At 45.2% G+C, this 25,263-nt stretch overlaps 1 protein-coding gene across 2 annotated transcripts in view; it reads right to left on the minus strand.

Moving 5' to 3' along the window:
- Positions 1-399: 399 nt before the first annotated feature.
- THAP4 (THAP domain containing 4) overlaps positions 400-25,263 on the minus strand; it is a 54,039-nt gene continuing 29,175 nt past the window's right edge. The window contains exons 3-6 of one of the 2 annotated variants that reach the window (XM_049888739.1): positions 24,802-24,961; positions 19,402-19,511; positions 18,349-18,452; positions 400-754 (exon numbers count right to left, since the gene is read on the minus strand). In XM_049888739.1, the coding sequence (XP_049744696.1) occupies positions 635-754; positions 18,349-18,452; positions 19,402-19,511; positions 24,802-24,961 (494 nt within the window). In that variant the 3' untranslated portion in view covers positions 400-634. The remainder of the gene's footprint in view (positions 755-18,348; positions 18,453-19,401; positions 19,512-24,801; positions 24,962-25,263) is intronic. The other variant, XM_049888740.1, reaches the window with a different exon arrangement.

Consider the following 25,263-nt stretch of genomic DNA (forward strand, 5'->3'; position numbering starts at 1 on the left):
CGCGCACACACACACACAGATGAATTCAGCAATTGAAGCTGGGTTGCCGGGGATTACTGTGTTTGGAAACTTCATGGTAAACAAAACAAGTAATATTATATTACAGAATAATAAAATAAACTTCATATAATGATACTAAATTAACAACCAGTCTCTCGTTTTGGGAATAAGCGCCCTTTGGCCTCAGTGGATGGGTCCCTGGCCTCCTTTATCTCTTTGTAAAAGTAACAAAAATATACTGCAATTCATTTTCCCATCTTTACCTTCAATTATTGTTGACTATTGAAAATTTGTAAGTATCTTAGCTCTTGTCAAAACTGCAGGAAAAAAAGAAGGAAAGAGCCATCCCTTCTTCATTCTTAGGGTAAAGACTCTGGAAAACCATTATCAGCAGATGAAAAACATACAGTCTACACAGCGATAATATGCAAAATCCTCAGCCACAAAAATAAAGGCCTTTTATTTGGTTTTTCTACTCCATTACGGGGACATCTGAACGACACTCTCCTGCCCGCCGCACCCGCGGGCCAGGCCGCTCTGCTCCAGGGATGCGGCCAAGCCACACCGTCGACGTACAAGCCGCTGGACGTCCCTGGAGGCCCCGCCCTTGAGGACAAGGACGAGGCTCGCTGGTTCACGGTGTCACCTTCCTGTAGGTGATGTGAAGATGCTGAGTCATCGGCTGAGTAGTGGTTGCCATGGAGACTGTCTGTTCAAGTTTGCCTTCAGAATTCAGCCTGAATTTTCGGGTAATCTAAGCAGGAGAACAGACAGACACACAAACACCTTAGCTTCATCTTCGGAAGGTTTGACTTATGCTCTGGCACCTGCCATGGCCAAGCACTCTGGCAGATGTCACCACGTGTTACCTGACTTGTCACAGGCCTGTGAGCCACAAGCGTCCTTGTCACAGGTGGCAGACGCCCAGCCCAGAGCTGCCAACAGGCGTGGCCAGACCGAGGTTTCAGGCCACGGCTCTCCACTGTCCCTCAGGTGCCCCCCGACAACAAACAGGTGAACGCAGGAGCTGTCCACACAGGGAGCATTTAGACCCAATCTGTTTTTATAAATCACACACCTGATCAGACAAAAGCTGAACTTTCAAATGTTTTCCTTATTTGTCACTTTCCACTTTTACGCCACATTCTTGAACCAGGGCTTTGAACTGGTTCAACCCCCTGGTGAGAATTCGCATCTCCCACCTAGATATACTGAATCAGAATCTACGTTTTAACCTACGTGTGTATACGTCAGAATCACCTGGGGACCTTACTAAAATGCAGATTCTGTTCCAGTAATATCTGGGGTGAAAAGGCAAATTCTCAGCAGGGGGTTGAACGAGAACGAACCGGTCTGAAGTCCTGTCTTGAACTGATGTCAAATGTGTCCTTGGAAAAATCAGTAACACACCTTCGGAACCACTAATACATCAGAATAAATAACAGCAGCCATTTCCAACAAGAACACATGTCTGTTGCAATCTCCAAATTAGGCAATACTAAATGCCTGGAGTTTCCAGCACTTTGTAAGAGAAAATCCGCCAGTGTTTGCTGGTAAAAAGTGTGAAACCATGACAAGTGTTGAAAGAAAACTCACAGACCATCTTCACCTTTCTGGAACTGAGGAGCGTGGTGGGGCTTCCAGAAGTACATGGAATATTAGTTCTGCTTCTGGCCATGCTCAACTACTTTGTACTTTGTAACTGACCAACTGTCTTGTGCTGAAAAAAACAGAAAAGCCAGACTACTGAAAGGCATCAGAGAACCACCAACGCAGCTAGGACCAGGGTCCCCTGGAGAAGGGGTGCAGAGGGGGGCCAGTTTGAGCCGTTACTCACTTGGGCCCAGTGTGGATTGCAAGCAGTGCCTGGAGGTTGAGGGGACAAGGGTGAAGGCCAAGATGAAACAGGAAGTGGTGGCCAAGGGACTGAGGAGCTAAGCAAAGGAAGTCAAAATCTGGGTTCAGGATCTGTCTAGGAGAGACGCTGGAGAACATGCCAGGCTCAGTCGAGATCCCAGGAGTACAGGTTAACCAGGAACAGACCAGCCTTCTAGAGACGTTCAGCTTCGAAGCAGCTCAATACCAGGCTAACACGATCTGCCCTTCCCGATCAACAACCAGAGGCATAAGGACTGTTCTTTGGTCAAAGTTCATGTCAACCAAAGCCACAGATTATGACTATAATTTTTCAAACATGATGTCTAGAATTCAAGAAGAAAAGGAAAAAACATATCTTGAGCAAACCAGGGAATAACAGCAAATGACGGATTTTCAAAAGAAAAAGCAGCTAATGGAAACACACACACCCAGGAGGCCAAAAGTGAAGTTATTAGGGTTGATGAACCGGAAAACAGTCAGTAGAAAATATCCAGACTGAAGCTTGGAGAGAAGAAACTACAAAATACGATCAAAGCATGAGAGATGCTGGAAACGGTAAAAAAGTTCAATGTATGCGTAACTGGAGTCCAAGAAGAAGAGAGGAGGTACAGCCACTTTGGAAATCGATTTGGCGCCTCCTTAAAAAGCTAGAAGTAGAACTACCATATGATCCAGCAATCCCACTGCTTGGAATACATCCTAGAGAACTAAGAGCCTTTACACAAATAGATGTATGTACACCCATGTTTATTGCAGCACTGTTTACAGTAGCAAAAAGATGGAAGCAACCAAGGTGCCCATCAACAGATGAATGAATAAATTATGGTATGTTCACACGATGGAACACTGCTCATTGATAAAGAACAGTGATGAATCTGTGAAACATTTCATAACAGGGAGGAATCTGGAAGGCATTATGATGAGTGAAAGTAGTCAGTTTCAAAAGAACAAACATTGTATGAGACCACTATAATAAGAACTCAAAAAATAGTTTAAACAGAGAAGAAAATATTCTTTGATGGTTATAAGAGTGGAGAGAGAGGGGTATTCACTAATTAGACAGTAGACAAGAACTATTTTGGGTGAAGGGACAGACAACACACAGTACGGGAGAGGTGAGCACAACTGGACTGAACCAAAAGCAAAGCAGTTTCCTGAACAAACTGAACACTTTGAAGGCCAGCGTAGCAGGGGCAGGGCTTGGGGACCATGGTTTCATGGGACATCTAGGTCAACTGACATAATAAAATCTGCTAAGAAAACACTCTGCATGGAGGAGCTGGAGGACAAGGCAACTGACGCCAATGTAGCTGAAGAAAAACCAGATCAAAGAATTAAAAAAAGGAAGAAGCCCTGAGAATCACGCGGGACTCCATCAAGGAGAATAACTTGCGTGTGATTGGAGTCCCAGAACAGGGAGGGATGACAGAAAATACAGAGAGAATGGTTGAAGATCTGTTGGCGGAAAACTTCCCTGGCATCGTGAAAGATGAAAGGATATCTGTCCAAGGTGCTCATGGAACCCCATACAAAACTGATCCAAAGAGAAAACCACCAAGGCATATTATCATTAAACTTGCCAAAACCAAAGATGAAGAGAAAATTTTAAAAGCAGCCAAGGATAAACGAAAAGTCACCTACAAAGGAGAATCAATAAGTTCAGACTACTCAGCAGAAACCATGCAGTCCAGAAGGCAATGGGATGACATATATAGAGCACTGAAGGAGAAAAACTGCCAGCCGAGGATCATATATCCAGCAAAACTCTCTCTCAAATATGAAGGTGAAATTAAAACATTTACAGATAGACACAAGCTTAGAGAATTTGCAAAAACCAAACCAAAGCTACAAGAAATACTAAAGGATTGTTTGGTAACAAAATCAATAGTATCATATACCAGTACAACACAAGGTCACAGAACAGAACATCCTGATATCAACTCAAATAGGGAAATCACAAAAACAAATTAAGATTAATTTTAAAACGAAAAAAATGCTCAAAACAGGGAATCACTGAAGTCATTAGGTAAAAGATCACAATAATCAAAAAAAAAAAAAAAATCAAAAAGAGGGACTAAATACAGGAGGCATAGAACTGCCATATGGAGAGGGATACAAGGTGATATAGGACAATACAAGTTAAGTTTTTACATAGAAAAATAGGGGTAAATATTAAGGTAACCACAAAGAGGTCTAACAATTCCATAATTCAAAATAAAAACCAAGAAAAACATAACGACTCAGCAAACATAAATTCAACTACTATGAAAATGAGGAACACACAATTTACAAAGAAAAACTCAGGACAAAAAAGTAAGTGGAAAAATGAAATTGTAAACAACACACACAAAAAAGCATCAAAATGACAGCACTAAACACATAAAAAAGTATGTGTTTTTCTTTTTTTAAAACAAAACAAAACAAAACAAAACACATACTTATCTATAATTACGCTGAATGTAAATGGACTAAATGCACCAGTAAAGAGACAGAGAGTCTCAGACTGGATAAAGAAACATGATCCGTCTATATGCTGCCTACAAGAGACACACCGTAGACTTAGAGACACAAACAAACTAAAACTCAAAGGATGGAAAAAAATATATCAAGCAAACAATAAGCAAAAAAGAGCAGGGGTAGCAATATTAATTTCTGACAAAAATAGACTTCGAAGTTAAATCTACCGCAAAGGATAAAGAACGACACTACATAATGATTAAAGGGACAATTGACCAGGAAGATATAACCATATTAAATATTTATGCACCCAATGACAGGGCTGCAAGATACATAAAACAAACTTTAACAGAACTGAAAAGTGAGATAGACACCTCCACAATTATAGTAGGAGACTTCAACACACCACTTTGGAGAAGGACAGGACTTCCCGTAAGAAACTCAACAGAGACACGTAAGACCTAATTGCTACAATCAACCAACCTGACCTCATAGACTTATACAGAACACTCCACCCAACAGCTGCAAAGTATACTTTTTTTTCTAGTGCACATGGAACGTTCTCTAGAATAGATCACATATTCGGTCATAAAACAAACCTTTGCAGAATCCAAAACACTGAAATATTACAAAGCATCTTCTCAGACCACAAGGCCATAAAAGAAATCAGTAACAGAAAAATCAGGGAAAAGAAATCAAATACATGGAAACTGAACAATACCCTGCTCAAAAAAGACTGGGTTATAGAAGACATTAAGGAGGGAATAAAGAAATTCAATAGAATGCAATGACAATGAAAACACTTCCTATCAAAACCTCTGGGACACAACAAAAGCAGTGCTCAGAGGTCAATTTATATCGATAAAAGCACACATACATAAAGAAGAAAGAGCCAAAAGCAGAGAACTGTCCCTACAACTTGAACAAATAGAAAGCGAGCAACAAAAGAATCCATCAGGCACCAGAAGAAAACAATAAAAATTAGAGCAGAACTAAATTAAATGAATTAGAGAACAGAAAAACAATTGAAAGAATTAACAATGCCAAAAGCTGGTTCTTTGAAAAAATTAACAAAATTGATAAACCATTGGCCAGACTGACTAAAGAAATACAGGCAGGAAACAAATAACCCGAATAAGAAATGAGAAGGGCCACATCACAACAGACCGAACTGTAATTAAAAGAATCGTATCAGATTATTATGAAAAATTGTACTCTAACAAATTTGCAAACCTAGAAGAAATGGATGAATTCCTAGAAAAACACGACCTACCTAAACCAACACAATCAGAAGTAGAACAACTAAATAGACCCATAACAAAAAAAGAGATTGAAAAGGTAATCAAAAAACTCCCAACAAAAAAAAGCCCTGGTCCAGACGGCTTCACTGCAGTTCTACCAAACTTTCAGAGAAGAGTTAACACCACTGCTACTAAAGGTCTTTCAGAGCACAGAAAATGATGGAATACTACCTAACTCATGAAGCCAGCATATCCCTGATACTAAAACCAGGTAAAGATACCACAAAAAAAAGAAAATTACAGACCTATATCCCTCATGAACATAGATGCAAAAATCCTCAACAAAATTCTAGCCAATCGAATTCAACAACATATCAAAAAAATAATCCACCACAACCAAGTGGGATTTATACCAGGTATGCAAGGTTGGTTCAATATTAGAAAAACCATTAATGTAATCCACCATATAAATAAAACGAAAGACAAAAACCACATGATCTTATCAATTGATGGAGAAAAGACATTTGACAAAGTCCAGCACCCATTCATGATAAAAACTCTCAGCAAAATAGGAACTGAAGGAAAATTCCTCAACATAATAAAGGGCATATACAAAGCCAACAGCCAACATCATTCTAAATGGAGAGAGCCTGAAAGTATTTCCCTTGAGAACAGGAACCAGACAAGGATGCCCTTTATCACCGCTCTTATTCAACATTGTGCTGGAGGTCCTAGCCAGAGCAATTAGGCTAGACAAAGAAATAAAGGGCATCTGGATTGGCAAGGAAGAAGTAAAATTATCTCTATTTGCAGATAACATGATCTTATACACAGAAAACCCTAAGGAATCCTCCAGAAAACTACTGAAACTAATAGAAGAGTTGCACAGAGTTTCAGGTTACAAGATAAACATAACAAAAATCAGTTGGATTCCTCTACACCAACAAAAAGAACATCGAAGAGGAAATCACCAAATCAATACCATTCACAGTAGCCCCCAAGAAGATAAAATACTTAGGAATAAATCTTACCAAAGATGTAGAAGACCTGTACAAAGAAAACTACAAAGTAGTAGTGCAAGAAACTAAAAGGGACCTACATAAGTGGAAAAACATACCTTGCTCATGGATAGGAAGACTTAACATAATAAAAATGTCTATTCTACCAAAAGCCATCTATATATACAATGCACTTCCGATCCAAATTCCAACGACATCTTTTAATGTGATGGAGAAACAAATCACGAACTTCATATGGAAGGGAAAGAAGCCCTGGATAAGTAAAGCATTACTGAAAAAGAAGAAGAAAGTGGGAGGTCTCACTCTACTTGATTTTAGAACATATTATACAGCCACAGTAGTCAAAACAGCCTGGTACTGGTACAACAACAGGCACACAGACCAATGGAACAGAATTGAGAACCCAGATATAAATCCATCCACATATGAGCAGCTGATATTTGACAAAGGCCCAGTGTCAGTTAATTGGGGAAAAGACAGTCTTTTCAACAAATGGTGCTGGCATAACTGGATATCCATTTGCAAAAAAATGAAACAGGACCCATACCTCACACCATGCACAAAACCTAACTCCATGTGGATCAAAGTCTGAAACATAAAGACTAAGGTGATAAACATCATGGAAAAAAAAATAGGGGCAACGTTAGGAGCCCTAATAGAAGGCATAAACAGAATATAAAACATTACCAAAAATGACGAAGAGAAACCAGATAACTGGGAGCTCCTAAAAATCAAACACCTATGCTCATCTAAAGACTTCACCAAAAGAGTAAAAAGACCACCTATAGATTGGGAAAGAATTTTCAGCTATGACATCTCCGACCAGCACCTGATCTCTAAAATCTATATGATTCTGTTAAACCTCAACCACAAAAAGACAAACAACCCAATCAAGAAGTGGGCAAAGGATATGAACACACATTTCACTAAAGAAGATATTCAGGCAGCTAACAGATACTTGAGAAAACGCTCTTGATCATTAGCCATTATATAAATGCAAATTAAAACCACGATGAGATTTCATCTCACTCCAACAAGGCTAGCATTAATCCAAAAAACACAAAATAATAAATGTTGGAGAGGCTGTGGAAAGACTGGAACACTTCTACACTGCTGGTGGGAATGTCAAATGGTACAACCACTTTGGAAATCTATCTGGCGTTTCCTTAAAAAGTTAGAAATAGAACTACCATACAACCCAGAAATCCCACTCCTCGGAATATATTCCAGGGAAATAAGAGCCTTTACACGAACAGATATATGCACACCCACGTTTATGGCAGCACTGTTTACAATAGCAAAAAGCTGGAAGCAACCAAGGTGTCCATCAACAGATGAATGGGTAAATAAATTATGGTATATTCACACAATGGATTACTACGCATCGATAAAGAACAGTGACGAATCTGTGAAACATTTCATAACATGGAGGAACCTGGAAGGCATTATGCTGAGCGAAATTAGTCAGAGGCAGAAGGACAAATATTGTATAAGACCACTATTATAAGATCTTGAGAAATAGTTTAAACTAAGAAGAACACATTCTTTTGTGGTTATGAGATGGGGGAGGGAGGGTAGGAGAGGGTTATTTACTGATTAGATAGTAGATAAAACTACTTTAGGTGAAGGGAAGGACAACACTTAATACAGGGAAGGTCAGCTCAACTGGGCTGGACCAAAAGCAAAGAAGTTTCCTGAATAAACTGAATGCTTCGAAGGTCAGCAGAGCAAGGGCAGGGGTTTCGGGACTATGGCTTCAGGGGACATCTAAGTCAATCGGCAAAATAAATTCTATTAAGAAAACATTCTGCATCCGACTTTCAACTGTGGTGTCTTAAATGCTAACAAGCAGCCATCTCAGATGTATCAATTGGTCTCAACCCACCTGGATCAAAAGAGAATGAAGAACACCAAGGTCATACGATAACTAGGAGCCCAAGAGACAGAAAGGGCCATATGAACTAGATACTTACATCATCCTGAGACCAGAAGAACTAGATGCTACCCGACCACAACCGATGACTGCCCTGACAGGGAGCACAACAGAGAACCCCTGAGGGAGCAGAAGATCAGTGGGATGCAGACCCCAAATTCTCATAAAAAGACCAGACTTAATGGTCTGATTGAGACTGGAAAAATCCTGGCAGTCATGGTCCCCAAACCTTCTGTTGGCCCAGGACAGGAACCATTCCCGAAGACAACTCATCAGACATGGAAGGGACTGGACAATGGGTTGGAGAGAGATGCTGATGAGGAGTGAGCTACCTGTATCAGGTGGACACTTGAGACTATGTTGGGATCTCCTGTCTACAGGGGAGATGGGAGGGTAGAGAGGTTTAGAAACTGGCAAAACGGTCATGAAAGGAAACACTGGAAGGAGGGAGCGGGCTGACTTATTAGGGGGAGAGTAAATGGGAGTATGGAGTAAGATGTATATAAGTTTATATGTGAGAGACTGACTTGATTTGTAAACTTTCACTTAAACCACAATAAAAATTATTTAAAAAAAAAATAAAAGAAAACACTCCGCATCCCACTTTGGAAAGTGGTGTCTGGAGTCTTAAACGCTAGCAACCAGCCATCTAAGGTGCATCAATTCATCTCAACCCACCTGCAGCAAGGGAGAATGAAGAACACCAAAGACACAAGGTAATTATGAGCCCAAGAGACAGAAAGGGCCACATAAGCCATAGACTACATCAGCCTGAGACCAGAAGAGCTAGATGGTACCCAGCTACAACCAATGACCGCCCTGACAGGGAACACAACAGAGAACCCCTAAGGCACCAGGAGAGCAATGGATGCAGACTCCAAATTCTCGCAAACTGACCAGACTTAATGGTCTGACTGAGACTGCAAGGGCCCCAGAGGTAGTGGTTCCCCAGACATTCTGTTGGCCCAAGACAGGAACCCTCCACAAAGCCAACTCTTCAGACAGGGATTGGACTGGACTATGGGATAGAAAATGATACTGGTGAGGAGTGAGCTTCTTGGATCAAGTAGACACATGAGACTATGTGGGCATCTCCGGTCTGGAGGGGAGATGAGAGGGCAGAGGGGGTCAGAAGCTAGCCGAATGGACACGAAAACAGAGAGCAGAGGGAAGGAGTGTGCTGTCTAATGAGGGGGAGAGTAACCAGGAGTATATAGCAAGGTGTATATAAATTTTTGTATGAGAGACTGACTTGATTTGTAAACTTTCACTAAAGCACAATAAATAAATTAAAAAAAGAAGAGAGAAAAGAGAATGGGCACAAGAAAATATCTGAAGATATTACGGGCAATTTTCTGAGACTGACAAAAAAAATCAAGCGCCATATTCAAATCACATCATAGCAGAACTTTGGCTGAAAACCAAAAACACAGAGAAACAGTCAGGGGTGGGGACATTACTTTCAAAAGAATGGCAATAAGATTTATAAGTGACTTCTCAAGAGAAAGGCTGGAAGCCAGAAAACAATGGAACAGTATCTTTGAAGTTCCAAAACAAATCTTCTTTCACCCTAGGATTCTAGCTGCCGGGAAAAGACTCTTGAGAAATGAAGCAAAGTAAAGGCATCTTTAGACAGATAAAAACAAAGAATTCTCTACCAGCAGACATCCTGACGGTCACCACATCGTCTGGAGTTTAATGCATATAAATGTTAGGATCCCAGAAAAGCAGAAAAGGCAGAGAATGGCAAGTGCAGGCAGTTTCCAAGGCTTTGTGATATGAAGAGTGGTCCGAGGGCCAGCAGCAGCAGCAGCAGCACCTGACATGCCTACTGGGCGGGGTCCCAGGTGACAGGCACACATAGGTGACAGCGTGAGCGGTGCTGTCCAAAGGTCCTCGGTTCAGAAGTAGCGAAGTGCTCATTTATACCAGACGTGAACGAACAGAGCGCGTGCTGTGCTCTCCACGGTGATGGCCGGAACAGGTAAAGGATGTGTAAGAAGCTGAGGAGGAGGAAGATGGAGAGAAGATGCTCGCAGAGCCAGGAGGACCAACAGAAAACCTGCACTGGCGGCCATGGCATTAGCATCTCTAAGGCAAAAATATTTAATCTGGGCCTCATTGTAAAATGAACAATCAAGGCTTTGATCCTTGAAGAGGAGTGGGAAGGAATTAAGCACACATCCTGGGAACTCCACACTCGCTGCAGGCTGCCTTCTGACAGACGTCAGTGCCCGGCCATGCAGCAGCTGGCAGACCCTCAGAGGGCTCTGTTGCTGGCACCAGTCACAGTGGCTCATCCAGCCCCTCGGCAGCCAACGGTGGGGCCAGCACACTGAAAGTCACAGTGGCTCATCCAGCCCCTCGGCAGCCAACGGTGGGGCCAGCACACTGAAAGCATCTCCTGTCCGTGTTGCCTTGGGCCTCGCAGCCTGCTGGACACTGGTGTTTCTGTGGATGGAATTTCTTGTTATCCTCCCCTTCCAAGGAAAGTCACCGGGAGGAGTTTAAGCTGAGTAGGCTGTGCGCTGCCTTGTCTGGGCTCAAAAACAGGAGACTGAGGAAAGAGACTGCAGAGAGGGAGAGAAAGAGGCACAAAGAGACACACACGTATGACACAAGCAGACACACACACATGCGTGCGCATGCTGATTAAAGACACAGCAGCAGGTGTGGGAGGTGAGGGAGGGACGGCCCCTGGTGAGGTCCTGAGAGGCAGGGCGGAGGACGCAGAGCACAGGGCAGGCAGAGGGACCCTGTGAGGCTGAGTGTCAGGAAGTGAGCAAGGCAATCCACGGCAGCTCCATTCACACAAAGAATCAGAAAACCAGAAGGCCCAACAACATGGTGCTTGTGTTGATGACAGTGCCTGCATCGTGGGGCTGCCGTTCAGTCCCCCTGGGTGATGACAGCGGGCGTCCTGGACAAGGTGGGATGTCCAGGATGTCGTCAGCGAAAACAGGTTACAACTGTCTGTGAGCATGACGTGGACGCTCCTTGAAAATATGATGCTAAGTGAAAGAAGCCAGACTCAAAGGCCACGAGCTGCATGACAACATTTATACGAAATAACCAGTCGGCAAATCCAGAGACAGGATCAGATAAGTGGTTGCCAGCGGTGGGGTTAAGAGTATAGGGTTTCTTTTTGGGGTGATGAAACATTCTAGAATTGGAGAGAGGAGATGGCCGTGCAGCACTGTGAATGCACTACACGCCCCTGGATCGAGCACATTGAAAGAGCGTCTCACTGGGCACTGTATGGCAACTGCAGACAGACAGAAGTGCGTGGAGTATGGCATCATTTTTGTTATAAAAATAAATACACATGCATAAGAAAAAATGTCAAAAGTGGTTCTTTCTGGTGGTAAAGTGTGTGTGTGTGTGTTTCTTTTTACTCAGTTCTTAGTTTTTTTTTTTAAATGAGAACATATTGCTTATGAAATTAAAAAAATGAGAAATGAAAGCAGAACAGCCTATCACTCACCTTCCATGCCTGAAAATGAAGGTGTTCTTATAAATCACCAGCCCCCGAAACCTCTCTCCCATAGGAAGCCTTGGTGGTAACTGCAGCCACAACCATCCAAGCCATCCAAACCTCATGTAAGGAATATTGAGCCACCCATTTCCTAAGGGGGCTGGCCACCAGCAACCAATGTGTCCTAAACAGCCCCACACAGGAAGGGCTAATGCCTCTAACAGGCACCATTTTCACCCGCATCTTCATTAAAGGAAGGGACGGTGCAGGCATTGCTGACTCCACACCTTGCAAGTATTAGGCGCTGTAGCCAGACGAGACACAGTTCCTCCCCTAAGGAGCTTACATTCTATGAGAACAGACAAGATGTTTGCAGAGCCAACTCTTTACAGATCAGAAAATGATGAGGGAGCAAACACAATGCTGCGGAGGCTCAAAGGGCCACAAAACCATCGTAGGGAACCTGAAGGGTTTCATGGAGGAAGTGGCTGTCGAGGTGGCCCCCTGATGGCACCACGGGCTTCTCAATGGTGGAAACAAGCCCTGTTCATCCTTTTGTCCCAGCATCAAGCCCTCAGATTATCTGTTGCTGGGTCCGCTAAAATGGGATTAGAAAATGTGGGTGTAGAAACTGGACAGAAAGGGAGCAAACTAGGAAGAAGAGGCATCTTGTGAAAAGACACAAACACAGAAGCATGCAGAGAAAAATTCACTTAATGGGATAAAAGCATATCGGAGATAAAGTAGAAAAACTCAGTGTATTTGAAAACAGGTTAGTACAAAATATCCAAGATGAATAATATAAATGAAATAGATTAAAGAAAAATGAACAAAGTCTCAGGGATATGTGGGACAATATCAAATAGTCCAACATATGCTTAATAGGAGTCTCAAAAGAGGAAGATAGTAATAAATAGGACAAAAATAGTTAACAAATAATGGCAAAAAAAAAAAAAAAAAAACCCAATTTAAAGAATCTCAGGAGACTCCAATCAGCACAAATACAAAAATCACACCCAGGAACATCATAGTGAAATAGCTGAAATCCAAAGTAAAGAAAAGTGACCAGAGATAAAAAAGGCATTTACATACAGGGGTAAAAAGGTAAACATGATCACTGACTTGTCACCAAAAACAATGGTCGTCAGAAGACAATGGAACCATGTCAGGAAACTCCTTAAAGAAAATATCCATCAATGCAGAATTCTATTATCTGACAAAAATATCCTTTAAAACTGGAGGTAAAACTTTTTTTCAAAAAAAAAAAAAAACCTAAGAAAACTTGTCACCAGTGGACCAATATCAGAAATAAATGAGGGGATGTCAGAGACCCTACAGACATTAAAGCAGTAATAACGGACTATTATGAACTTTAACTCTGACACCAAAACCTGACAAAAACATTGCAAGAAAATTGCACATTAGTGTCTCCTGTATGATGCAGAGATGTCCTAACATTTTAATAACACATAAACGTCCTAACATTTTAATAACACATAAATGCAGCAATGTATGAAAAAGGAAGGAAGACCATCATGATCAAGGGGGGTTTACTCCACGAATGCAATGTTAGTTCAACATTTGAAAACTAATCATGGTAAGTGATCATATTAACAGAATAAAGGAGAAAAACGACAAACACCTCAGTATTTGCAGAAGTACCATTTGTCAGAATTCAACACCCATTTATGATTTCTTAAAAAGCTGGCAAGCTAGAAGTATAAAGAAACATAACCTGATAAAAACAGAAACTACCGTTAACATCTTACTCAACGGGAAAAGCCTGAATGAACGCATTCCCCCTAAGACAGAAAACAAGAAAGAATGTTGACTCTCACCACTTCTATTCGATATCATACTGCTAGTCCCAGCCAGTGCAATAAGACAGAGAAAGAAATAAAAGGTATCAAAATTGTGAAGAAGTAATACTGTCTCTGAGATGAAATGACTATGTAGAAAACTCTAAGGGAGCTATAAAAAAACTACTAGAATCAATAGTGAATTTCATAGGGTCACACTGATACAAGATCAATATACTACAGTCAACTGTATTCTATAAACTAGCAACAAATAGCTGGAATATTTTAAACATCATTTATAACAGCATCCAAAAACACGAAACACTTAGGGATAAATTTAACAAAATCTGTGCAAAACCACACCAAAAATTACGTAACAGCACTGAGAGAGACCTAAATGATGCAGTGATCTACCACAGTTACAGACCACAAGACTCAGATCATGAAGACTCAGTTTGGCTAAGATTGGGCATTTCTTTCCAAATTGATACAGGAATTTGAGCAATTCCGATCAACATTTTGACAAGCTGATTCTAAAATTCACATGGAAATGCAAAGAGTCCCAATACAGTCAAAATAATTTTGGGGGAAAAAGAAAAAGTAGAATGATTGACATGACTTGATTTCATGGATTAGTATAATGCACAGATCAGGATCAAGTGACAGCAATCAAGATGGTGTGGTACCGGTACAAAGAGACACAGAGGCTGATGGAACAGGACAGAGTCCAGAAATACGTCCATACATATACAGTGAGTTGATTTTCAACAAATGCACCCACATAAGTCCATGAGGTAATTAAAGATAAGTTTTTTTTCTTTCAACAAATGGCGCTAGAACAACTGGGTATCTGCATGGAAAAGCTAATAAACAAACAACAGAAATAAACACAAAAACTTAGACTGACCCCTACCTCCCACCAAATTTCACAAACCTTGAAGTAAAAGGACTTTGGGTTAAGCAAAAAATTCTACACAAGACACAGAAAGCACTGACCAGAAAAGAGAAAACTGATAAAAACCATTTTATCCAAAGTGAAACCAGCTTTGCTCTTCAAAAGGCACCAATAGAGAACTGAGAATGCAAGCCACAGAATGGGACGGCCTCAACACATGGACCCGCCTCCACACTACAAGACGAACTATTACACCTCAGTAAGAAGACAACCAGCCCAAGGTAAAAATGGGCGATGATCCGAACGCTCATCCCACAGAATGGGAAAGAAAAGTAGCAAGTAAGCCCAGTGAGAAGATGAGCAAGGCCTTGAGTCATCAGGGAAACCCAACACCACAGCCACGAGACAGCTAAGTTCACGGGACAATTGGGAGCTCTCCCTGGCCCTGCAGGGAGAGTAAACCAGCAGAGGCCCCGCAGGCTAGCGGCTTCGTGTAAGTTGGGCACTTATCATATGACTCAGCAGTTCCTAGGTATTTATCCAGGAGAAAGGAAAATGTGTGTCTACAGTTAAGGCTTGTCCACAAATGCTTACAGCAGTTTTATTCAGAACAGCACACAACTGGAAACAACCCCAATGTCCATCAACAGACAATGGACAGACTCAAGTGGGGCACCTTTACGGAGCAAAAATAGAAAAACCGCTCATCCGTGAGGAGCCCTAGAGCTCGCCATGGATCTGTAGTGACAGACATGGAATCCCCAGTCATGAGGGTAAGGCAAGGCACACAAAGGAACACAACGACCCTGTTATGGATTGAATCGTGTCACCCAGAAATAGGTGTTGTAAATTCTAACCCCTATATTTGTGGCTATACTCCCATTTGAGAATGGGTTGTCTTTGTTATGCTAATAAGACAACATTAACGTAGGGTGCGTCTTAAAGTCAATCTCCTTTGAGAGATGAAAAGAAACAAAAGAAAGGACCAGAAATGGGGGAACAGACATGCCAAGCCCCGTGAAGATCACCCAGGAGCAGCTCAGAGGAGACAAGGACAGAGAGAGAAAGCCTTCTCCTACAGCCGGCACCCTGAATTCAGACTTCTAGCCTCCTAAACAGTGAGAAAATAAATTTCTGTTAAAGCCATCCACTTGTGGTCTTTCTATTATAGCAGCCCAAGGTAACTAAGACCCTTTCTGGGGTGATAGGCTGTTCCAGGTCTGGATTGGGGAGGTGAGTCCAAGAGGACACACACTGGTCAAAATGTATCCAACTGCATCCTCGAAATGCAAGCATTATACCAAGAGCATTAATTAAAAAAAACACTGACTACCAAGCCCTAGCAATTAACACAGTGTGGTACTGGTACAAGACAGACAGAGCCTTCCATGGGGGATGGAGACACATGCCAGGGGCAGAGAGTGAGGAGGCACACTCCTCATTGTGGGCTGGGACATTGGCTCACGCACTGGAAAAGGAGAGTGGACCCCACCCCATGGCCCAAAATCAAGTACAGCTGGGTTAACAACCTAAAAGAAAGGTTTCAAGGCAAACTGTTAACTCTCAGGACAAAAAAAAAAAAGAACATATTTTGCCCTTGGGTATAAGAAAGAATTGCTGAAATAACACACACCAGAAACAGAAGCCATGAAGGAGAGCTGTGAAATTAAGAACTCCTGGTCCCACACACAACAACAAAGTGAAAAGAGGCTCTCGGCCTGGAAAGGTCTGAGAAGAAGGGCTTGTCTATATTCTGTGGAGAACTCCTACACGGCAGTGAGAATGGACTGCCCAACAGAAGATGGTCCACCGCCTTAACAGGCACTGCCCAGGGGGACAAGCCGGCGAGGCCACGCAGAGCTGCCCGGCCTCATTGTGCTGAGGGGTCCAGGCTGGCAGATGAGATCTCAGGGTCATCAGCATCAGGCACAGTAGAAGTGGGGAGGCAGCCCTGACGCGCCAGGGGACTCTGATCCTCACTTAGAGTGGGGTTGAGGGACCCTGGAACTGCTGTTTCTCAGGGTGCTGTGAGGCACAGGGCTACCGAGGCTCAGGGTACAAGGAGTAGGACAGCCCATGTGGTGTGATGTTGGGGTGGCACCCGGGAACCCGTGAGGGCCTTGGCAGTGGTCACAGGGGATGCCCTAGCACTTCCGGGTGGATGGGGGTGAGTGGGCGCACGTGACGAAGCACAAGCAACACGTCAGCGGAGGACCTGAGTGCTCACTGTCTTTCAGCTTTGCTACATACCTTAACATTCTCATAATAAAGTGCTCAAGACACCTATTTGTACATATGCAAATATGTGTACATGTGTGGGTATGTGTGTGTGTGGGTGGGCATGTAAGTGTGAAGATGTGTGGGGGTGTGTGTGTACATGTGCAGGTATGTGTGCACATGTGTGGTTATGTGCTGGTGCCTGTGGGTATGTGTACGTGTGCAGGCCTATGTGCAGACGTGTGGGCAGTGCACGTGGATATGCGTATGTGTACATGTGCAAGCGTGTATGCATACATGTGTAGGTGTGGGTATGCGTGTGTGGGCGTCTATGTGCAGGCATATGTGCACGTGTGTGGGCGTGTATGTGTACGTGTCGGTGTACGTGTGCAGGTGTATGTGTAGGTGTGTGTGGGTATATGTAGGTGTGTGGGTGTGTACGTGTGCAGACGTGTGCACCTGTGGGTGTGTGTACATGTGCAAGTGTGCACACGTGTGGGTATGTGCATGTGTACGTGTGCAGGCGTGTACGTGTGCAGGCGTGTGCACACGTGTGGGTGTGCACACGTGTGGGTGTGTGTGGGTACGTGTATGCATGTGTGTACATGTGCATGTGTGTGTACCTGTGCAGGTGTGTGTGAACATGTGCACATATGTATGCATGCATGTAGGTACGTGTATATATGCAGGTACAGGTATTTACTTAACCATGTTGGTAATGAGCTTATTTTGACTAAATTTGAGAAGAGAATTTATCTAACAAGCAGAGGCTTTTGTCCCAGACATCTTTAAAAGGGCCTGTCCACAGCTCTGACTTCACTCAGGAACAAGGGGCATTTCTCAGGTTGGGGCCGTGGCCCTGCTGACCGTGCAGAGGAAAAAACGTTTCCTGAGAACCTGCAGCAATCAAACAAAAGCCCTCACTCTCAGTGGTGCAGGAGAAACCACTCACACAGAATCACTGCAGATCTACACAATAACCTCTTTAGGACATCCGGCATTCACCATTCACTTTGTATGTTTTGAAACCATTTTCACGTAGAGTATCAACTGTTTGAATGCATGATTAAAGGTTTCAATAGTCACGCCTGACAAGTCCGTGATGCCACAAGTGAGTCTTGTAATTCGGTGAAAACCACCCACCAGCAATGAGGCTTATTGGCAGCACAGTGAAGGGAGAGCTGCGGCACTCGTGAGAGAGAGGGGGAGAGGACACCCGTGATGTGGTGCGTGAACACGACGGACAGCTGGGGTGTAGCTGGCCCTGGGCAGGCGAGGGTCTCCTCTGGGTGCTTCCAAAGCCGACACTGTCAGGGCTGGGCGTCTCCCCAGCAGCTGTGAGGCCCTGCCGCGGACCAGAGGCTTCTCCCCGGGAGCCCATGGGGCCCACACTGGCAGTGACCAGCGGAGGACGGCCGTGACAGGCGTGCTCACCTGCTCCACGTGGGGCTCCTTGGCGAAGGAGATCCTGGCGATGGAGTGGGAGGCGATGGACAGCTCCTGCCCATTCACCTCGCCCTCCTCCACTTCCACGATGCCTGCAATAAGGGGCCTCGTCAGTGCATGCCTAGGGCCCACACAATGCCCCACCACGGAGACCCAGCCGCAGACCCCCACTGCTATGCCCGCGCTGCATTCTCTGCTGAGGCAGCTCCTGCTGGGGGTCTTTTTCCAAGCTAGGACTCCATGGGGATGGGAGCTTTGTAGCCATGGAGGTGACAATGTCCCCCCGTCTGCAATTGGCCTCCCAGGTACCTGGAGGGTTGGGGACAAATCCCCCTACACCAAATAGGTAGGGGTCCCAGGGAGCATCACCCTCTCTGGATGTGCCACCACCCACCCCTCCCACCCCCATCTATCAAACAGGCCAGGGAGCCCTCCCAGAGCCCCTCCAGCAGGTGCCCTGCTCTGAGAAGGCCTTTTGGAGGGGGGAACCATGCAGCGAGTAGATGCCCTCTGGCTTTCTGCCCGACTTCTGTGCCACACCTGGGCAGCCCCATCCTCAGCACCCGCTTCCAGGAACCACCTCGTCTGAGGAGAGTATTTTCTGGTCAGTGAGCCTGGTTATGAAGTGTTTTAGGATGACATTACACTGGGGTAAACCAAGTGGCAAGACAGAGGACTTCAGGCGGTGACAGCAGGTGTTCCTTGTGCCATTTTCCCTCCCGGATTCCAAGACCCACAGGAAACAGCTGTGCCCTGGGCCATGGACAGAGCAGGCCTGCAGGGCACCACTACTGCAATGCTGGCAGAGTCAGGAGAGAGCCAGCTGCTCCCAGAGGCTTCTCGCTCAGCCACCACTGGGTGCTCAAGGCCCAGCCCACCTGCAGTCCCACTCCCACCACCCATCCCAAAAGGCACCCATCTGACCATGTGGATTTCTCACCCAGCCGACAAACGTGTGTCTGTGACACAGGCACCCCCAGGGAGGTCCCTCCACCAAATGCACTTGGTGCAGGAGGACAGCCCGGCGGGGGGCGACAGTACCTGTGTTCTGGGCGCTGACGAAGGCCACCTTGTTGGTGTCAGGCTGCAGGCGGATGAAGCCACACTCTCGGTGCATTGGCTTCCTGGTGTCCGGGTGGAAGGCGTTGAACCTGGACGGGAGGCAGGAGAGTGGGGCTCCTGCAGAGACCCTCCAAGCACCCTACCCTGTGTACCTTTCCTCACACTACACATGAATGCTAACACGTGCCCTTTGTACGCGTGGGAAACACGCTCTCAAAGCCCCAACACCCCCGTCCTACAGTGGTAAGCACCCAGTAGCTGCCCCAGATTACCACAGTCACCCCAACACACATGGGGCCTAGAGAGCACGTATGCAAATACTGAGTTGCATAACTGCACGCCCAACACACCGGCTGGGCAGCGAGCAGCGAGGTGGCTAGGAGTCCTTCTAGAAGGTGGCACAGGCACCTTCTAGAAGGGAGGGGGGTTTCTTCCTAGGCTTGCTGCACCTAAAAGTGTGGCGAGACTACTTAGTAGTACCACATCCCCTTTCCCGTCCTTCATGTAGCAAAGGCTTCCCGACAGGTGACTCAGTGTTTCGGTTCCAGGGAACCGCTGCTGACTCCACCCCAGAGCTGGAAGCAGAGACTTGGGCTCAGGAAGCTCAGGGGACCCCTCACGGGCCACACCCTCTGACCTCAGCCCCAGCAGTTAAGGGTAGCTCAGAGGAGAGGAAGCACGGGCAGGCCTCTTGGGTGCCCTGGGGCAAGTCCACGGTCACGCTCTTAGACCAAACCACCTCTGACTCCATATCCCTTCTCTGAAGGAAGGCAGCACACTAGCCAGCGGCTCGCACACCTCAGTGAGGGGGACTGCCCCAGGAGAGCAGGAGTGCAGAGTGAGGGGGACACCTGGAGGCCACAGGCCCAGACAGCCTTCGCATCTCAGTGGGAAAGCAGATGTCTCCTGCAGCCAGAGGGAGGCATCCATCGTCTGCTCCTTCTTGTCTCTTCACCTCTCCATCAAAGTGCACCCATGGGCCCTGCCTCCACGTGGATACAGACTCCGGGTGGGCCCTGCCTCCACTTGGACACACCCTCTGGATGGGTATTGCCTCCACGTGGATACAGCCTCTGGGTGGGCCCTGCCTCCACGTGGATACAGCCTCTGGGTGGGCCCTGCCTCCATGTGGATACACCCTCTGGATGGGTACTGCCTCCATGTGGATATGTCCTCCAGGTGGGTACTGCCTCCAGGTGGACCCTGCCTACACATGGATATGGCCTCTAGGTGAACCCTGCCTCCAGGTGGGCCCTGTCTCCACAAGGACTCTGCCTCTGGGTGGGCCCTGCCTCAGTACTCTGGTCTGTGACCTGGGAAATCTGTGTTCCAGTCTCAGGTCACAGTGGAGCACCTGGCCTAGCTAGAGGGTTTTCTGGACTGTGCCCTGTGTCTTCCTCACCATGGGACAAAGACCCTGCTCCACATGGGTCTCAGGGCCGTGGTGGCCAGCCTGCGTGTTCATGCAGCGATCCATGCAGGGAAGACACAAGCCCGAGGGTGCTGAGAGCTGGGCGCCAAGGTGTGGCAGTGCTAGGCACCAGGGCAGGGGTGGGCACCTGCAGGTGCAGAGGGCACAGAGCCAGTGCCATGGGAGAGGTAGCCCAGGGGCTTACTGACAAGAGAGAGAGCTGTAGCACCTGGGGGATGAAGGCTGCAGCCACCTAAAGCTGGGAGCATAAACTGGGCCCAGGTCAACGGGAAGCTTGAACTCAGTGCTTGTTAGTATGTACAGGAACGCCTCATTCCTTTTTATACAGATAGACCATAATTTATTTAACCATCTAAGATATTCTGAGTTTTTGTGTTGTTACAGACAAACTAATTACTAACCTTGTACACAATTTCATGTACAGGACAAGTGTATCCATTGCATAAATTCTTATAAATGAGATAGCTGAATCCAAGCCCTTGTCCACTGTGATTCTGATAGACATTAACACATCACTCTCCCCAGAAACAGACCATTCATGCTCCAGCCAGAGGCATAAGGAGGCGTTTCCCTATGCTGTTGAAGCTGTTTTATTAAGAAACCTTCTATTCTTTGTATTAAGTCAAAAACGGTAGTTTGGTATAATTTTAATTCACGTTTAAGTAAGTGAGGTTGAACGTTACACTTGGGAGTCATGTGAACTTCATTTTCAGTGAAATACTCATAAATGTCCATTTTTCTACTTGGTTGTTGGGATTTATTTGTACTGATCAACACTTACGTATCCTGGCTCTCTATAGTATGAGCTACAAAGTGTTTTCCCAGTTAGTTATTTGTCTTCTAACTGTTGTTGTTGTTAGGTGCCATCGAGTAGGTTCCAGCTCACAGCAACCCCATGCACAACAGAACAAAACACTCCCTGGTCCTGGGCTATGCTCACAATTGTTGCTATACTTGAGCCCATTATCGCAGCCACTGTGTCAGTCCATCTTGTTGAGGGTCTTCCTCTTCTTCGCTGACCCTCTACTTTACCAAGCATGATGTCCTCCTCCAGGGACTGATCTCTCCTGATAGCACGTCCAAAGTATGTGAGACATAGTCTTGTCATCCTTGCTTCTAAGGAGCATTCCGGTTCTACTTCTTCCAAGACAGATTTGTTCGTTCTTTTGGCAGTCCGTGGTATATTCAATATTCTTTGCCAACACCACAATTCAAAGGCGTCAATTCTTCTTCGGTCTTCCTTATTCATGGTCCACATGAAAATGAGGTGATTGAAAACACCACGGCTTGGGTCAGGCCCACCTTACTCCTCAAGGTGACATCTTTGCTTTTCAACACTTTAAAGAGGTCCTTTGCAGCAGATTTGCCCAACGCAATGTGTCTTTTGATTTCTTGACTGTTGTTTCCATGGGTGTTGATTGTGAATTCAAGTAAAATGAAATCCTTAACAACCTCCATCTTTTCTGCATTTATCATGATGTTGCTCATTGGTCCAGTTGTGAGGATTTTTGTTTTCTTTATGTTGAGATGTAATCCATACTGAAGGCTTTAGTCTTTGATCTTCGCCAATAAGAGGTTCAAGTCCTCTTCACTTTCAGCAAGGAAGGTTGTGTCATCTGCATAACGCAGGTTGTTAATGAGTCTTCCTCCAATCCTGATGCTCCGTTCTTCTTCATGTAGTCCAGCTTCCCAGATTATTTGCTCAGCATACAGACTGAATAGACATGGTGGAAGAATACAACCCTGACACACACCTTTTCCTGACTTTAAACCATGCAGTGCCCCTTTGTTCTCTTTGCACGATTGCCTCTTGATCCATGTACAGATTCCTCGTGAGTACAATCAAGTGTTCCAGAATTCCCATTCGTTGCAATGCTATCCATAATTTGTTTATGATCCACATAGCTGGATGCTTTAGCATAGTCAATAAAACACAGGTAAACATCCTTCTGGTATTCTCTGCTTTCAGCCAGGATCCATCCGACATCAGCAATGATATCCCTGGTTCCACGTCCTCTTCTGAAACCAGCCTGAATTTCTGGCAGTTCCCTGTTGACATACTGCCACAGTCGCTTTTGAATGATCTTCAGCAGAATATTGTTTACATGTGATATTAATGACATTATTTGATAATTTCTGCATTAGCCTGTACTTATGGCATTAAATTATATACTTATAACTGTACTTACAGCATTAAAAAAAGTTTCTCTTGGTTTTAGTCTGATATCTTCCATTTATCTTACTTCCAGTTCACTAATCTGCTCAGCTGTGTCTAATCTGTGGTTAAACCCACTTATTTAGTTAATTTCAGTCATTGTGCTTTTCAGCTCTGGATTTCCATTGTTTCTTTTTTATACATTCTAGTTCTTGAGTAAAATTATGCAACCTATCATCTGCTTTCTTAAAAACGGCAATTGCAGTTATTGTAAAGTCTAGCTAACTTGTGGGTCTGCTTCTAATGTCTGGTTTTTCCTTTGCTCCTGGCTCCTGGTCTACTGGCTATCTCTGACGAATGCTGAACCCTGTGTATGAACAAAGGACAGAGGCTCTGGGTGATATCACCTTCCCCCAGATGACCACTTTTGCTTCTGTCAGGTAGGCGACAGGAGCAGAGAATACTAATACGGGAAGGAACCGAGCTCCATTTTCCTAGGGGCTGATCTCCCTCCACCCTGCCGTTACCCTGAAGTGTAGTCCATTAAGGGCTCCCCCCGCTTGGAAGGCACTGCCATACCAAATGTGCCTCTCCAACACCACAAGGCAGCCAAACGCCCTGCTCCACTCCTCAGACCTGCCACCGAACAAAGGCACACTTGTGTGTGCCTCTTCTCTGGGGTCTCGGTCCTAAACTCCAATTGTTGGACAACCCAGTGTAAAGGTTATTTTGGGGTTAATTGGGAAAACATGAAAATGGTGTAGGTATTAGCTGAGGTGAGTTTGCTGAAAAATGGAAAATTCTGACTGAAAAACAAACGATTTGAAGCAATAAATATGTTCTCAGTTTAGTTAAAAAAAGTGTGTACGCAGGTGTGCATGTAAGCGTACACATATAACTGTGCACACATTAGTATATGGACATGGATGTGCAGGCATGTATGTGTGTTATGTATGTTGACATACGGACAGGTATGCAGGCATGTGTGTGTGTATGTGTGCACGTACAGCTGTTTGTATACACGTGGACATGTGGGCACACAGATATTTATTTTATTTTTTAAGATCTGAAGAATGCGCACCAAGGTGTTAACTGTGGTTGGTCTCACAGCTGTGAGAACACGGCGTTTCTACTTTTGCTCATCTGCGTGTGCTGATTCCCCAGAATGTACATGCTCGTTTGTAGTGGTTAAGAGCTCAGGCTGCTAACCTGAAGGCTGGCAGTTTGAATCCACCTGCCGCTCCCTGGAGGCCCCATGGGGCAGTTCTCCTGTCCTACAGGACTGTTACGAGTCAGTATCAACTCAATGGGACTGGTTTGCTGTGTGATTTGCAATAATGAAAGGCTAATCTTTAAAAAGGAAGGGTCTGCAAACTCTTACTTTACTCATCAGGAGCCAGCGTCAATGGATGTGTGCTTTACGCCTTTTGAGTTTATCTGGATCTGATACAGGGCTTTCCCCTCAGAGCTATTAGCTTGCTTCAAAGTCAAATCAATCCACACAGTAAGAAACAACAGGTAGTGAATTAGGGTGTAGTTACTAATCCACCTGTATCGTAACTGTAGTCATGTCAGGTGATTAAGTTCCACGCAGGACTAGAAGGTGAGGTGAGGGATTTAATTACGCACACCCACTTACTTTAACGCCTGGACTATCAACCCGTAATCCTGTGGCAAGCCTAACATCTTCAGAGGACACCTGTTTGAAAAATCACAGCCAGGTTCCTTCCCACCTGCTGTGTGTACCTGTCTGGCATCACCTGGAATTACTCTGGGGGTGGGGTGGACTTACGAGAAGTTCAGCATGGGCTGGCCCACGTGGGAGATGTGTACCTCCTCCAGGTACTGGAAGGGCTGCAGCGTTGGGAAGGTGCCGGCTCCGGGTGGGTCTGACAGCCAGGTACCCAGCATCCAGGACAGTGGCTCCACCACTGGGTTCATTGTGGGGGGCTCTGGGGACAAAGGACAGACCGTCACGGCTAGTGCTGACTGGCTTCCTTCCAACAGGCCTGGCTGAGCTTTGTGTGGAGACCTACATCCTATGTGGGAGCATGCCTCCTTAACCACAGCCACCTGTGGGTGCCTGTCAGCCGGGGAGAAGGCCAAGCAACCAGCAAGTGTCATCTTGGGAGCTCTAAAGTTCCTGTGTGACCAAGAGAGCCCAGAGGGGTCTGACAGTCAGGGGAAGGCAGTGCCCAGATCCTAGCACAGGCAGAGGGAGGGGTGCTGACCACCTAGACCTGTCGCCAGCCAC

Source organism: Elephas maximus, chromosome 6 (assembly GCF_024166365.1).
Source record: "Elephas maximus indicus isolate mEleMax1 chromosome 6, mEleMax1 primary haplotype, whole genome shotgun sequence".
NCBI classification, from domain to species: Eukaryota; Metazoa; Chordata; class Mammalia; order Proboscidea; family Elephantidae; genus Elephas; species Elephas maximus.